Source organism: Canis lupus, chromosome 15 (assembly GCF_003254725.2).
Source record: "Canis lupus dingo isolate Sandy chromosome 15, ASM325472v2, whole genome shotgun sequence".
NCBI lineage: Eukaryota > Metazoa > Chordata > Mammalia > Carnivora > Canidae > Canis > Canis lupus.
Genome location: NC_064257.1, coordinates 17233369 through 17235093, shown reverse-complemented (window position 1 = coordinate 17235093; position 1725 = coordinate 17233369). Strand labels below are relative to the sequence as shown.

The 1725-nt window shown below is 44.8% G+C and overlaps 1 protein-coding gene across 1 annotated transcript; it reads left to right on the top strand.

Annotated features, from left to right (window-relative positions):
- Positions 1-410: 410 nt before the first annotated feature.
- LOC112642655 (olfactory receptor 4N2) lies at positions 411-1398 on the top strand. The gene has a single exon (XM_025420476.3). The coding sequence runs from the start codon at positions 475-477 to the stop codon at positions 1396-1398; it is 924 nt and encodes a 307-aa protein (XP_025276261.1). The 5' UTR covers positions 411-474.
- Positions 1399-1725: the final 327 nt, after the last annotated feature.

Below are 1725 nucleotides of genomic sequence, written 5' to 3'. Positions count from 1 at the left end.
GGAAGGCAGGAATCCCAAGGTGCAGGATTCCAAATTCTTAAAGTAGAGAGCAATTCTATAGAAGTGCATGGTTGGATGGGAATAAGAGTTGTGGTATGAAAGCAGTATTTTAGTTGGGTTGCCTGCTTTAAATTTGGATCTTAACAGAAGGTTTGGAGTTTACCTAAGATGTTGGAGAGGGTTGAGAGACGATTTTTAACTGATGTGACAGATAGGTCATTTTTTTTTTTGGAAAAGGATGGGACAGGAGAAGCAGAGGGATAATCTTAAACTCATGTCTAGCATGGAGCGAGACTCAGGGCTCAATCTCACCACCCTGAGATCATGACCTGAGCCGATATCAAGAGTCTGACACTTAACTGACTGAGCCTCCAGATATGTCAAATATTTTTAGTTGGAGAAGAGTGAGGATCTAGCTGGAAGAAATAGTAATAACAATGAAATCTGCTTCTTGATGTACTGCAGGCAGAGGAGATGGAAAATAACAACAGTACGGTGGTGAAAGAATTCATCCTTCTTGGTCTAACCCAGTCTCGAAATATTCAGCTCTTGGTCTTTGTGCTAGTTTTAATCTTCTATTTCATCATCCTCCCTGGAAACTTCCTCATCATTCTCACCATCAGAACAGATCCTGGCCTCACAGCCCCCCTCTACTTCTTTCTGGGCAACTTGGCTTTCCTGGATGCATCCTACTCCTTCATTGTGGCTCCCAGGATGCTGGTGGACTTCCTTTCTGAGAAGAAGGTAATCTCCTACAGGGGTTGCATCACTCAGCTCTTTTTCTTGCACTTCCTTGGAGGAGGGGAAGGATTACTCCTTGTTGTGATGGCCTTTGACCGCTACATTGCCATCTGTCGGCCTTTACACTATTCAACTGTCATGAACCCTAGAGCCTGCTATGCCTTGCTATTGGCTCTGTGGCTTGGAGGCTTTGTCCACTCCATTATCCAGGTGGCCCTCATCCTCCGCTTGCCCTTCTGTGGCCCAAACCGACTGGATAACTTCTTCTGTGATGTGCCGCAGGTCATCAAGCTGGCCTGCACGGACACCTTTGTGGTGGAGCTTCTGATGGTCTTCAATAGTGGTCTGATGACCCTCTTGTGCTTCCTGGGCCTTCTGGCCTCATATGCAGTGATCCTCTGCCGTGTACATGGGTCCTCCTCTGAGGGGAAGAACAAGGCAGTATCCACATGCACCACCCATATCATTGTTATATTTCTTATGTTTGGGCCCGGCATCTTCATCTACACTCGCCCCTTCAGAGCCTTCCCAGCTGACAAAGTGGTTTCTCTTTTTCACACAGTGATCTTTCCTTTGTTGAATCCTGTGATTTATACCCTTCGTAACCAGGAAGTAAAAGCTTCTATGAAGAGGCTATTTAATCAGCATAGAGCCTAATTATGGGAAAAAAAGAATAAAAATTCAAGACCAGAGAATTTTCTTTGAAATTAATGTATTCATTTCTAAACACTGCATTTATTGAGCATTTCATGGGGGCTATTTTAGACAATGGGAGAGATAGCTATTAATGAGCCACCCAGGTGCCCCAACACGTCCATTCTGTTTTTTTTAATAAATTAAAATTTTATTGGTGTTCAATTTACCAACATACACAATAACACCCAGTGCTCATCCTGTCAAGTGTCCTCCTCAGTGCCTGTCACCCATTCACCCCCAACCCCCGCCCTCCTCCTCTTCCACCACCCCTAGTTCGTTTCCCAGAGT